We start from the raw sequence: 13282 nt of genomic DNA on the forward strand, positions 1-13282 counted from the left end.
GCTGGCTCAAGGAGGGATCAACAACATTTTCTACAAAGCGGTTACAAGTAACTGATACACAATCTTTGTCCCAAAAAGGTGAATGGGCGTTAAAATCTTCCCCTATCAACCATTTTTCATTATCTTGAACATTATGTAACTATTCCGTATTAAGTTCGTTTGGTCCTCTAGGTAAGTACACAGAGACGACACGAAGAGTAAGGTGATCACTGAATCTAACGCGTGCCGCGCATGAATGGAAATCAGGAGTAGAATTAGGTGCTGGTGGAGAGCATAGACTGCACTCTGTCCTTTCTTGGATATATATAGCTGCACTAATTTTTGTGACAGTATCAACCTGCTGGTGCACAGGTGGCTAATAATAACCTGGAAGCTTGGGTAAGTTATTCTTCTTCACATTTAGGGATTGTAATATAAGCGTTTGGTAATTATTGTTTGCCAAATGTTGGATGAGATATGGCAAATTTGTGGAAATAGCGTTCCACTGCATGATCTGGGTTGCACGTTTGCGAATGGGGGGCACTGTGAAAGAGGGTATATGTATTGGGGGAAAAAAGATGAAATAAAAATTATGATATCATCTTATGGCACAAGCAAAACAACAACAACAACAACAACAACAACAACACACACACACACACACACACGGCTAGTTCGGAGTTCTTGGCGGTCATGCTGCTGGATTTCTCAAAATGCTCAACGAGGACGTACGTACAGGGTGGCATCAGTTGGATATATGCGATAAGGGCACTACATAACGAACTCAAAATTGCTGATATCCATTCTGAGACAAATTTTGTTTCATATGTCAAGCCCAATATTGTCTTATGGCTGCGGGACATAGGGGGAAGGGAGGAAGGAGGGGTTGTGAATAATCTTTCCCATGCCGCCACCACCACCACCACTCCCATCACCACCACCCTCATCGCAACCTCTCATCCCTACCCCCCTCCCTCACTGACCCGCTTTATTGTGCCCCCCTCCGTTCCCTCATTACATTCTCCTCCAAAGTGCTGACTTGACGCGTGTGGACTAAAAGCTGTGTCCGAGAAAATAGTTCCTCCACGCGAGTGTATGTGACTTGTTGCAGTCAGTGCCAGTTTATAGTTGGTGCGTAGGAATATCTTTCCATGGGGTGCAGAGGGGGCGAAGGGGGAAGGAGGGGATGCTTTAAAAAGTTAGCGTGGGTTGAGAGTTCGCGCCAGACACTCGGAGAAGGAGGATCGCAGAGAAGGCTTGGAGAAAGAGGGAGGAGCGAAGGAAGGTGAAAACTTCACGACTTGGGAGGTATGAATTAAGAGAAAGAGAAGATGAAGGAGATCGATGTATATATGATTTAACTGTACACGCTATGTTAACAGAACAGCAGCAGTCGGTCTAGATAGAAAGTACATTAATTAATTCTACATGGTTGCAACGTTGTTGTTTTTTTGTTTTTTTTTTGTTTTTGTTTTTTTTGCTTTTGAGTCTTTGGCGCATGGAGAAAGTTTAATTTTCTTGCTGTTTGTTCCTGGGTGACAGTGACACGTGCTTGGGGGGAAAAAAGAAAAAAGTTCTGTGTTCTTGTATTGTATTTCAGGACGAAAAATTTGACTTTACCCTCCCTGTTCTTCTCTTAACAGACTACAGAGCTCTGCACTATGCTGTGATATGTACAGCACTAACCAAGCTATAAGACTATGACAGCCCGAACAAGGATATAAGAGCAATGAAATGGGGCAAATTATGTCGGAGCATGGGTGCAATTTAAGTGTGTACTGTGTGAAGGAAAACATCATGAGGTAGCGATACTCAGGTAGGATCTATCTTTATAAATATAATGAAATTATGTTGCACGCAACATAATATTTGAACTTATTAGAATAAATAGGCTAGATATCTTCTTGTGTGCCTGAGGCATTTTAGTCTAGTGGCGATCAACACAATATACGCACAATCTTTTACCTCCCGCACATCAAACACACACACGCGCGCGCACACACACACACACACTGCATGGCATCCTCTAAGCTCAAATCTACCATGGGCTTACGCACTTTCACACTGTGCTTCTGTCGAACGTGAGTGCGGTGTTGTCTTTTAATTATGTGATATGTCAAGGTTCGGTTTCAAAGTTCTCTGTCGGCTCTGCACGGTAGAAATAAGCGCAATCTTCTTCCGTTTTATCATGTTTTTTTTTCACTCTGTACAGAATATTGTTTGTCAAGTTAATTGCTGCACAATAACCAGCTAGTGCTGTCCGCCTCTCAAGTGTTGCCCGCCTGGCTTGCTGCGTGGTGCCGCCATTTTCTCGCACAGTTGGCAACAAGTTGCAGTTGGAGTGTGGGAGGTGGTGGTGGTGGTGGGCACTGCGAGCCACATTCCAGACAGCTAGCCTAGCCCTGTGGCCACCTCGTTCCTGCCACCTCACCATCTCCATTCACCACAGCGTCACCTTCCACCCATCCCGGCCTCTTGATGTGGAGAAAGGGAACATTTCTAATGTTAGCCCGCTGCCCTTACCACCGAGATTCTATTCAGCTCACTGCACATAACACATTCAAATGGCTGCTTCGCCAGTGTCCATTTGGAATTCATTGCCCTGGCGCAATTGACAGGCGTATGTTTCGTCTCTGCGTCTGGCATCAACAGCCAGGCAGATATCGCATGTCAAGGGTCAAGGGTGAAGGTCTCGATCCGAAGCGAAGATTCCCACGACTCCGTGGTTCGCCCTGCGCGAAAGGAAAGCGCGCGAAAAACAGGGCCCCCTCCCTTGCATTCTCAAAATTAGGCCTTTTCCATCTTCGAACATTTATTACGAAACCTGTCTAACTGTTATTCAGGTCTAGTTTGTGTTTTGCTTTTAAAAAATCGTTAGTGAGTCGCTTTTAAGAGATTAGCTCCGAAGAAATAAATTATAAAATACAAAACGCCTGTGCCTGTGCTGCCAATGGCGACTCAATCTCGTGCTCCGCAGTTCCGTTGCAAGATGGCGGACGCTGCTAAACCAAAGGTCTCGAACGCTCGTGAAACTCTTGAAAGTAAGCTATTGCTGAACATGGTTATTTGCAAAGTTGTAAATGACCCGTTTGAGTGAGTGATTGTGGTTGCATGCATAAACAGTAATCATTATCTGCTTCATTCATGTAAGCAGCCGGGCTCGAGTCGTCAGATTGGTGAAGTTAGAATGAGACACAGCAGACAGCATGATCACGTGGTGCCTTCGACAATGGCGGGCAGCATGATCGGCATCATCGTGTTTTTGTTATTGTTTGTTTTTTCTTTTCTTTTTTTGATATCATTTTTCTCTTTCCATTTCAAGAGAAATGTGTATTAACTTATCTTGCTTAAAATGGTGTTCGGCAAGTTTCTTTGTGTGTGTGTTTGTGTGTGTGTGTGTGTCTTTTTATATCTAAAGTGAATCAGACTTAAAAGCAAAACAAAAACTTTAAAAAAAAAATTTAAACAGTTATTAAGATCATAAAGAAAAAGAATTTGACCGGACATGGATTTCCCCCAGCTTACAAAGAAAGATTTTTCCCTGCTAACAAAGAAAAGAGAAAAAAAAGTGTGCAAATTAATGTATTGGTTTTATTTTTTTACAGTACCACTAACACAAAAAATACAGAAAGTAATTGTAGCAAGCTGTTATTTTCCAAAATTCTCACTATCCCCATGGAAAATATTTTTAGTCAAGCAGTGATCTACAAAATGCTGTATTGTAATGCTCAACCCCCATCACCCACCCACCACCCTGTCAAACTTTTTTCACACACACACACATACACACACACACACACACACACACAAACAACAAAAAAAAACCCATAAAAATCCAGATGTTATTGCATCTACCAATGTGAAATTATTTATGGGTTTTCATGTGTGTTTGTGTTTTAATCAACTTCAGCCCTGAGCCCAGGCAATGCCTTGACATAAAAAAAAAATTGCACAAACTATAAGGGAACTATATAACTTCTACAGTATTTCCAGCTGTGTCCACACGTCAGTTGACAGCTAGAGTTTCACAGCCGGCTATCTTGGTGGATCTTACACATGTGCGTCTAACTTTACAAAAAATTTGAGCAATGCCAAAGGTGATAAGACAGGTAGACAAAAGCAGCAAACATGTGCTGTCCTCCATTTTCTCAGTTGATAGGCACCATTGCTACAACCAAACTCTGGTCAATGAAGTACCATCATGAGCACCCACTAAAAAGAGAGAAAAAAAAATTAATAAAGAAGAAGCCTACAGTTTCACGTGTTCTGCCTATCTTGTTCACTCACCTTGTTGCTGAAAAATTGGGAAAGCCAATCTTGAGAGCACAGATCAGGCGACACACCTCTATAAATCATGCAAGCACAAAACTCTCCAGCTGTCTATTTGGAGGAAAACCATTCGGTGTCAGTATATTTTCTTCCTTTCTCTGTATCAGTATGGCAGGCAATCCTGCCAAGGTTGTAAACTGCCAAGGGTTGAAAGGACTTAACAAAGCACAACAATTTGAAAATATTCATTTATGAAATAACCTTCAACTAAGGTTTAGTTCAGTCTCTAAACATATTTTATCAGATAAAAAAAAAAAAAATTGTGTCAGTATTGACAAATTTTCATCTTCATATAATGTTCATCTTTTTATTGTTGGCAGCCATTATTGAGATCTTTAGACTGTTGGATGATTGTTCAGTCTCTAAATGTGTGTCAGATATTTAAAAAAAAAAAAAAAAAAAAAAAAAATGTCGCTATTGACAGATTAACATCTTTATATATTCATCTTTTTATTGTTGGCAGCCATTATTGAGATGTTTAGACTGTTGGATTTCGTTCAGTTTCCAATTGTGTTTCAGATCCAAAGACATGTCACTGTTTACAAATGAGCATCTTCATATATATTGTTCTACGTTTATCGTTGGTAGCCATTATTGAGATATCCAGACTGATGGATTTAGTTCAGTCTCAAAATGTTTCAGGTCAAAAGATGTGTCACTATTGACAAATCCTCTTCATAATTATATTGCTGATCTTTTATTGTTGGCAGCCATCATTGAGATGTCCAGACTGCTGGACACGGGTCTTGATGCTGAAACCCTGGCACTGTGCATCAGGCTTTGTGAATGCGGTGTTAACCCTGAAGCCCTGTCCCAAGTCATTCTGGAGCTGCGGAAGGAGACTGCACCTGCCACTGGTATCAGTGTAAGGCTTACATCCTTTTGTATACTTTTGTTTGTTTGTGTTTGGTTGTTTTTATTTGGTTTTTGTTTTGTTTGTTGATATATATATATATGTGTATATATATATATATATATGTATATTTATATTGATTTTTTGCACAGGTTTCGGATTCAGTTGGGTCTACCTGACACCCCTGCAGTGATCCAACATGGAATCACCAAGGATCCACGTATGCTGTGATTGGTTGTCAGCACACCTGTACCGACACCTACATCTGCACTGTGTTTCCACTTGCACTTGTTCTCTCCCTGCCCCCGTGGTGACCCAGAAGAAGGACAGATGAGCCCACAAGTTCCAAAGCTCCGGCATCGTCCTGTCCACCACTGCACCAGCTGACCAGCCATCTGGTTGAGAAGCAAGCTCAGATGCCTGGAATGCAGAAAAGATTGCGAGTGGTTGCGGCGTTGCACTTTTCCTGAGAAAAACCAGGTGACTTGCATGCCAAGAAAAAAAGAGAGATGTTCGTTTTCCATGAGGGGGAGAAAAAAATCCCAGAACAGATGACTGCACGTAGGGTTTTTTTGTTGTTGTTTGTTTGTTTGTTTTTGCTGCTTGGGAAAAGGATGAGGTTGCATGTGTTTCTACAATGAAAGCCAGAAATTACATATGAAGAGGTGTTAGCTTTCTAGACTAAAGTGAATGATTGCATATGGAAAGATGCGTGTTTGTTTTTTGTTTTTTGTGTGTGTGGAGAAAAGCTGAAGAATGAATGTGCAGAACAGATGTTATTTTTCCCAGACTTTAGTCACAGATCACATGTGGAAACAGATGGTCTTATGAGATCACCAATTTGCTGTTGACTAAACTTATACGTTTCTAAACAAAAGTTAAAGGCAAAGGTTAAAATCCACAATTTACTTCCTGCAAAAGAAAGATAAAACATTATTTTTCATTTCAAAATTATAGTATGGTGCTTTGTATTATATCATAACAAACTTGATCCTTTTTTTTTTTTTTTTTTTTTTTTTAGTTGCTTTTTCATTTGGTACTTGTATTCAAGAAACTTGCAGCTTGCTTCAAGAATATCTTTGAACACTTATTGAATCACACCAGATACAGTCACAGAATTATCTCCCTTGGAATAATCCGTGAAAGACCATCCATCAACCAAGATTCAGCCATTAGACTCTTAACACAACAGCATTCAGTTAACAGAAAAGAAACATTTTTTACATATAATCTCCTCCACAAGAACACCAGTGAACAGAAAAACACAATCACAGGTGGTGGCAATAATCCCATGCGAAGAATAATGATAATAAAAACGGACCGGTGTTTAGCGCTGAAATGACACCATAGCGGTTGGCGTGGTTGTAAGCAAATAATAATAATAATAATAAAATCGGATTGGTATTCTGCCCTGAAATGGCCCCATTGTGGTTGGCTGGGCTGTAAGCAACATGATTTAGGTGCTTCACCTGCGCAACACTTTTGACTCCCTCACTTGCGACTCTCACTGTCCTCAGGCAAAACCATAGTTTGTTGTACTTTGCCACCTTCCATACAACATGTAAATCATTTTACATGCATTTTAGTGCTCCACAATATCAACAGAAAGATTTAATTTGAAGCTGCTGCCTTCGTGTTCGCCTCCGATCTTAATTCTGGTTTCATGGTGAGTAAAGGTGTGAAACCTTGTCACCTTGTCAGCATGTTTCTCTCTTACTGAATAAGCATTGTGGAGACAAATGTTGGTAAACCTTGAATGTGTACAACAGATGCAGTCCTTTTTTTTTTTTTTTTTTTTTTTTTTTTTTTAATGGAATGTGAATCACTGTTGGCTCTCCTGGATTTGTTGACACATCAGATCTCTCGGAAATTCTCTCCCTTCTCCCTCACCATCAAACATTATTCCAAATGCCTGTGTTGTCATCATGTCTAAGGCAACATGTAGGTACATACTTCCACTGGTACTGATGACAGTGTTTGTTCCACATGCTGTTTGTCTTTGAGATCTGGTTTCTTTAGTTTTAGCCTGGATTTCTTGTTAGCTGTTCTTTTTGCTGTATGAAGCGATGCTATATTTCAATCTTTTTATTTGAAGGAAAATTGTCTTTTTTTCTCTAAACTTGTTACGCCCATACCTTCTTGCTTACTCTTTAGCATGCCCTTATCAATTGTTAGTGCATCCTTGAAACGATCACGGACCTCACAGTAGATACTGACATCAGTGCTGTGTAAAAATTGATGATGTCAAGGGCCACACTTTCAGTAGCTTGTAAATGCTGATCTCTGTCAAAACTGTGTTCTTCCAGCCTGTTTTGATAGCATATTACCGATTCAAAGAAGTTTGTGTGGTTAACATCAGAATTACCAGGGTCTCGAGTCACTTCATTCTGCTTTGTAGTTTGTATCATATGGACTGCATGGATGTGCTTGCATGTTACAACTTTGGTCAGAAAGTCAGGACAAGTACATGAATACATATGAACACAAACATGACAGAAGTCACTTACTAATCTGCAGCTGCTCTGGTCACAGTCTTGTCTTCTTCACATAGTGTAAGCGACCAGGCTCAGAAGAAGAAGGCACCTTCCATTCACCTTCAACTTCAGTTTTCTGTATGCCTGCCACACTGTTGGCATTTTTTTGTGTCCATTCCTTATTTCATGTATCTGATAAGTGGCTTTTCCTCTTTCTAGTTTAATGAACTGATCAATAGCTTTGTCTCTGGCAATTTTTAGTAAAATCACCAGGAGGTTTCTTATCAAAATATATATCCTTTAATAACCAGTGAAAAGCCTTTGCAAACATATTTGTATTTGCAAGAGACTATTCATGCAGCCCAGAGTATTTAATATTGTTTTATTTTCTTTGCAATAATTATCATCGAAGTATCTGTGGAATGTTGGTAATGTCATTTTCCACAAACTAAGAGCAGACTAAAGAAGCGTAAGAAATTTTGATTCATCAGTCTCCATCTGTAATAACGTAAACAGGCATGCATTCATCTTCGACATCTTCTGATCTTTCCTTGACTTAAAAAAATCCTCTGAGTTTTCACCAGACCTTGCCAACACGCCATGAACAATATAATCCCTTTTCAGGGGTTTATTCAAAGGCTACACACCAGGCATTATAAAAATTATTGGCTAAATCACTCATGAACTCATGTGGTGCAAAAGACTGACCACAGGCATTCTTTATGGCACTGAAAAAGTTTAAGAGTCTTTGCATCTTCTTTATTGGAAATGGCCCGTGCAACAGAAATGCCTTGATAGTCATCTAGAACTAAAACAGTTGTTAATAGACAGTTGTTAATAGATATGTGTATTGTGTTGTACCATGTGTGGAATCAGTATAGACAATGTTTTTAGCATATTTTTACACAATGTTCCTTTGGAAATCATTCTGAATATGTAAAAGAAAGTCTTCATTTTCTAATGAATCATATTTATCAGCTGCCCATTTGTAAATTATTACTGGGTTGTCATATGATTGTTTTAAAGCTTCTACCCACAGGTAAACGCTTCTTGCATTGTCTTCATCTCGCCTTGCTTGCAATATTTTGTACTGCTTCTTAATGTTAAGAATATCATTTCTGGTGACCATCATGTCTGTCAATATGTTTTATGTCAGCACTAATTTCATTGAGAATTGTTTTAGCATCAGACCCTGTGTAAGTTTACGTATGTTAAAATCATGTAGATCACTAGAAATGTTTCAATGTGCCAGTTTCAAACAGTGGCCTTTGTGTTCGAAGCAAAATTCAGCTGTTACAGTTCCAGTTTCTACATTTTTACAAGTTATATATGATGTGCATTTGAAGGTTAAACTATGGAAGTTTTTTTAAACTTTGGAGTGGAAAGTTTGAAGTGGTGACTCATTTTAATTGTTTGGTTTTTTATCCTTTTAGTAGTTATTAACGCGGCGATAGCCTTGATGGCCTTAGTGGTCGGCGAGGCTCTAAGCACCATAATTTCATTTCATTTCATTTCTTTGTGATGATGTGACATAACTGTGAACCTAAAGATAAAAAAAATATGAATCACATAATAAAAACTAGATAGAGAATATGTAATTGGGTACAGCATTGAATTGAAACTGCATTAAAATCGGCATCACACTGGCAGCACTTAGTAGAAACAAAGAAGCCCTAGTTACCGTGCCAGCATGCCTTTCGCAGTGTGTCTGGAATTCGGTCACAGGTGAGGCAAAGGTCAAGCCAGTGGCATGGCTCAACTCAGTAGCAGGCAGAAAGAAGTGAGCGGACAGCTGTGAGCCTGATCTGCCAGGCAGTTAATAGTTGCAGTTTTGGCAAGGTTCCTGCGCTTTTATTTACTTTCATTTTAATTGAGCTTTTCACTTTTTTCTCTTTTTTTTTTTCTACACAGGTTTTAAAAACTGAGCGTAATTCAGTCCTGAAATGACCCCTTTGCGTCGGCTGGACAATAAGCAACATGATTGGATTTATTCCTATTTGGAACTTGAAAACACTCATGATCATAATTATAGTGTTTTAGTCAACAGTCTGTGGTGATACTTCCTGTAATCACTCTCGATTTGAGCGAATGAACTTCATCTGATGTTTCCTTCGTTGTTTTCAGGGGCGTGTTGGATCACTGACTTTGTTGCTGTACAGTACAGACAGGAGTCCCCGTACACCTGTAAAACCATACAGTTAAGTCGAGAACTTGTAATCCCCCAAAACCAAAAACACATGAATGTTTCCCTGTCCGCTGCATGGTTTCTGTTGTGGCCAGGTCCTCGTCATTGTCTCTTTTCCCTTTGAGGGGATGAAAATCGGATTTTCAGGGACGGCCATGGCTCTTTTTGTCAAAATAACTACACACTGGACATTGATCAACTGAGAGAGTGCCATCGAAATAACGACTAAAGAAGTGGTTTTCTAAAAAGAACACAAAATAAGCTTTCCATTGACTCCAAACACAATATGTTTTCTTACATAACGGTTGTTGCGGCAACGGCTGAAACATAAATGAAGAAAGAGAAGAGAAGGATAAGCAGAAACATGATCACAAAAATCGTTAAGTTTAAATCCTCTCTAAGAAAACAGGCGTTTATCACAATAACATCGTAAATTCACACAGAACATTTAGCATGCCTGCATGCAGATCAGCTTACCTTTTGGGTTGTGCGATTTTTCTTGGCAGCACAACAAATGTTTAAATGAACACACTGTAGCATGGTGAGTGCGAGCAGCAGGGGGATGGAGAGCGGGGTGTGTCTGTCGGCTTATGGCACTGTCGTGCCCTTCATTCCACGAGAAAGACGAAGATTTTTAAGGTAAAAAAAATGAAACGATGATGTTGATAGAATAATAAAATTGTGTAAATCAAATCAAACTGCACTCCAATAATACAAGCAGGAATAGCAATAATTCAACTTTCTGTAATCGCTGCAGGAAATGTGTGGATGCTGTGAAAACGTGGGAAAAGTGGGGCGGGGGCTGCGGGGCCGAGTGAAACAAAGAAGGCAGTGTCCCGGTTTGGCGTGCGGGGCCAGAAATACCGCGGCGAATGCGCCGGCCAGTGCAGAGTGCGGTGGGAAAGTCTGGCATCAAAAAAATTTTGACCCAAGATGCTAGACGCTGCTCGGCCAACTAAAGAGCCGGATTTTGTGCTCTGCTAAGCAGTCGTGGCTGTCTTTTCACATGTTCCCCACATACCCGACACAAAGAGTTCAATCTCTCACAGTGCAGCGTGAATGTGTGTTCAGCTGATGGTTCTATTGTGTTATTTATTGTCTCGCACCATATCACAAAGAACACACTAAACACAAACACTTCTCACTCACAGTGCACATGCACACCTTCACGAATCACATATAAAATCTCCATAAAAAGATATGTAATGTGGTACAACGTTGAATTGAAACGGCAATGAAATTGGCATCACTCTGGCAGCACTTGGGAGAAACAAAGTAGCCCTTGTTCCCGCGCCAGCATGCCTCTCGCAATGTGCCTGGAATTCGGTCACAGGTGGGACAAAGGTCAAGCCAGTGGCATCACTCAGCTCATGGTCTCGAGTTTAGTGATTTGGTCTTTGTATGGAGCCAGTAGCTTTCTCAGGTTCTGTGGGGTGCCTTTGCATTCAGCAACGTTGAAGCCGCTAGTACTGAACTTTGAATTGGCATTGACTTGGTTTGTCACTTGCAGCATCAGTTTGAATGACCTGCCACCATGATCACCGCCAGTTCTGATCCAAATTTTGTCCTCTGGAATGCTGCTATCATGCCATGACAGTCGACCTTGACTGTCATAATCATCCAGCAATTTGGTGACGTAATCTGGGACATTTTTTATTCCTGCACAAGGTGTGGGAACCAGCTCCATCTCCTTTGCATCCTTATTCCAGATTTCTAGAGTTCTTATCTGGCCTTCTACTCCTGCGTGCTGTGCTTTCAGTTGTTCTGCTTTTTCTTTCTTTTCACTGGCGTAATGTACCCCAAGCCTTCTGTGGGTACATTTCAGCGTTCTATATTTTGTCAAACTGATGCCTAGTATTGAACGTGCTGCTGCACCTTCTTCTGCTGTTTCAGACACTGGAGCACATTGGGCCTCGCTGAGGACCAGTTGTTTCTGTGCCTTACTTGCTGTCTTCAGTTCTGTACCCTGTTGGTTGGCAGCATCTTATTCTGTGTTTCCAGATACACTCAGCTGAATTTTGTTCAAGACTTTGACTCTCTTTCTCAGTGGTGTTTGGGTCTGTGTTGATCCTGTTCGGGGCTTCGGGGTTTTTTGTTTTTTTGGGGGGGGGAAGACGATTGGTTGTCCAGTAATTTGGCTCTGTTTTGGTCAGAGACTGACCCATAGGTCTCATAATTTGGTATTTGAATGGAGACTGCTTTATCTACATCAGATGGGAAAGCTCCTGCTCATCGTCTTCGCTGCCCAGATCACTGAAGCCCCTCACACGTCACACGTGCTTGAAATATCTGGTAAAAACTATACTTGCAGACCGCACCCTTGTACCAGATTTTTCCAGCTTACACACCACACTGAAAGGAACAATATTCAAAAATATCGGACTCTGGAAACGTGTCTTTGATTTTTGTTTTCTTTTTTAATTCGCTGCTATGTTGTTTGATCGTGTCTTCAGTTGTCCCATCCACCACATCACATCTGACATTTTCAACAACTTTTGCGTGCTTTTTTCGTAGAGGTGAGGAGGCCAAGAAAGATGGTTTTTGTAGTTTGACCACTTTTTTCAGGATGAGACGCTGACCTTTTGTTTTGCAAACAACTGGTTCTGCCTTCTGATTGATTCAATATCGTTTTTGTCAGTTTTGTGTGATACTGTATTTCGTGAGTGGGAAAGTGATGTTATGTATGGAACGCAGGCCTTGTTTTTGGATGATAGGAGATGTTGTCATGTCTTTGAATCACTTTGGGGTATGCCGTGTCGATACAGACGTGTGCGCTTTTTCTGGAGTGTGCAACATCATTGGTGATGTTTGCATGTCACGCATGCATATAGACGTGTGCAGACGTGGCAATTGTGCTTGCCAGTGCAGTGTGCGGTGGGAATGTCTGGCATTTGACTCCAGACACTGTCCGCAACTAAAGAGCTGGATTTTGTGCTCGGCTGAGCAGTTTTGGTCAGGCATTTGTTCTACTTTGAGTTAGGTGCTCTGGTGGTTGCTACCTGCAGCATGAACTTGAAACTGTCTCCAGCTTGGTACCCACCAATCTCCACCCAGATCTCATTGGATGGTATGGCGTCTTCATGCCATGTGAGAAGATTTTCTTCTTTATACTTATCTGGTAGTGAGGACACAAACTGAGGAAGGTCAGTGTGATCAATATAGCCAACATTGACGAGACACCTGTTTTTCCTCCTGTGGATCTCATAGCTAGAGCTTACAAGTTTTTTTGTCTACAGTGTTATCTCCACACACAATGTTTTTCTGGAGCTGTCTCCCTGCATGTTCACTTGCTATTGCCACCCCTTTATTCATGAGACATTTACATAGGTTTCTGAAAACAAACTTACTGGCTCCTAACTGTGCTCTGAGTGCTGATGTCTGTTTACAAGAGGTGGATGGTGTAGTGATGCCAGCAGCCTCTAACACCTTTTGTCTGTGGTTTTTTGTTTCTGTTGCAGACTG

General features: G+C 40.9%; 1 protein-coding gene across 1 annotated transcript; it reads left to right on the plus strand.

The window, feature by feature from the left end:
• Nucleotides 1-2948: 2948 nt before the first annotated feature.
• Nucleotides 2949-5810, plus strand: LOC143301508 (mitotic-spindle organizing protein 1-like). Its single transcript, XM_076615847.1, has 3 exons — nt 2949-3020; nt 5019-5173; nt 5314-5810. Exons 1-3 carry the CDS (start codon nt 2969-2971, stop codon nt 5338-5340), a joined length of 234 nt encoding a protein of 77 aa, XP_076471962.1. The 5' UTR covers nt 2949-2968; the 3' UTR covers nt 5341-5810.
• The last annotated feature ends 7472 nt before the right edge of the window (nt 5811-13282 follow it).

This window comes from Babylonia areolata, chromosome 27, assembly GCF_041734735.1.
Source record: "Babylonia areolata isolate BAREFJ2019XMU chromosome 27, ASM4173473v1, whole genome shotgun sequence".
NCBI lineage: Eukaryota > Metazoa > Mollusca > Gastropoda > Neogastropoda > Buccinidae > Babylonia > Babylonia areolata.